This window comes from Orycteropus afer, unplaced genomic scaffold (genome assembly GCF_000298275.1).
Source record: "Orycteropus afer afer isolate SDZICR_OR568_19922 unplaced genomic scaffold, OryAfe1.0 scaffold00524, whole genome shotgun sequence".
Classification (NCBI taxonomy): Eukaryota; Metazoa; Chordata; class Mammalia; order Tubulidentata; family Orycteropodidae; genus Orycteropus; species Orycteropus afer.
Window position 1 is genome coordinate 269525 of NW_006922111.1, and position 1315 is coordinate 270839.

Here is a 1315-nt window from a genome sequence, read left to right on the forward strand (position 1 = left end):
ATGAGTCTTAACGGGCAGCTGCCACCCAATCCGCTCCTTGGTCCAGTCATCGGACTCTTACAGGATAGCTATTCTGGGCCAGGGACTATAGATACGGCCATGAGCCCTGCCCTCAAGGGGTTCTGGGTTTATCAGTCTTACAGAAAAAAGTGATTTTCAGCTAAAAATTTACCAGCTCTCAGTCAAAAAGAAGAACATGAGGAAGAGGAACATGGCCTGAGTCCTGTCTTCGGTCCACACTCAGTCCCCAGGCCTCGACTGTGGACTCTGCTGCAGTGAGACCATCACATGGAGGGATACGTGCACCCTGAAGCCTGCCTTCTGTTCTTGCCTCCCCTCGGTTACCCACAGACCCTGGATCAGCCATTTCCCAGCGTCCTCTCCACTACCTTGCCTTTACCACTGATGTCATGAACAGTTCCATGAAATCAAAGCTGTGCCAGACAACAGAATCTCAGAACTGAGCAGAACTCAAAACCAAGTAATCCGATCCACTCATCTTTCAGATGAAGAAATGGGCCTGGACAGGCTCCACAGCTTTTCTGAGCTGGCAGCTGGTGGTGTGAGAGGAATCTAGCCCCCTGGCCATTCGGACAGCCCATCTCCAGGAACCGACCTTGCACTATGTGAGTCACTCACAGACTGTGGTGGCCATGACTGATCTCCACCAGCAAACAGCCACCAACGGTAACCCACCGTTCCCTCTGGGACTGGGGTGGGGATACGTACTTGAGCGCTGTTGTTTCTGCAAAGCTGCTTGTAGATTCGATCGATTGAGATCGACACATGCTCAAAACACTGGCTGAAGAGGTCATATCTCCTTTTCTTCACCTGTTCAAAGTCCTGCCTACATGCACGGGCTTCCTTTCTGCTGGCCTCAAAAGCTAAGAGAGAATCAACATTCTTACTTTATTTTGACGACCACTGAAGGGCTCCTCTTAAACTTTAAAGCATAAATTATTTTTAAAATGGATTTTGTCGAGTAAATCTGCCTCCTTCAAACTTCAACTATTATTAATTCCAAACACATGCCGCTTACAGTTGGTAAGTCCTTTTCAAGTAGGGCCAGCTCTGAATAATAGTGACAGTCTCTGGGAGAGCATTCCACATGCCTGTTACTCTGGTTTGAAAAAAATTTAAGTATTATTTGTTCTAAAATAGCCACTAAATCTGTTTTTAAATGGAAGCTGAACACTTTCCAGAAGGGAAGTGATTGCAAATGCAAAATGCAACCATTGCCGTGGAGTCAGAACTGACCCATAGCGACCCCTCCTTGGGTTTCCGAGGCAGTATCACTACAGAAGTAGATTGCCCA

General features: G+C 47.4%; 1 protein-coding gene across 1 annotated transcript in view; it reads right to left on the reverse strand.

Annotated features, from left to right (window-relative positions):
- Window positions 1-1315, reverse strand: part of SMC1B (structural maintenance of chromosomes 1B) — a 112798-nt gene that overhangs the window by 8462 nt on the left and 103021 nt on the right. Inside the window, exon 19 of the mRNA XM_007955642.1 lies at window positions 730-884. Coding sequence (XP_007953833.1) covers window positions 730-884 — 155 coding nt within the window. The remainder of the gene's footprint in view (window positions 1-729; window positions 885-1315) is intronic.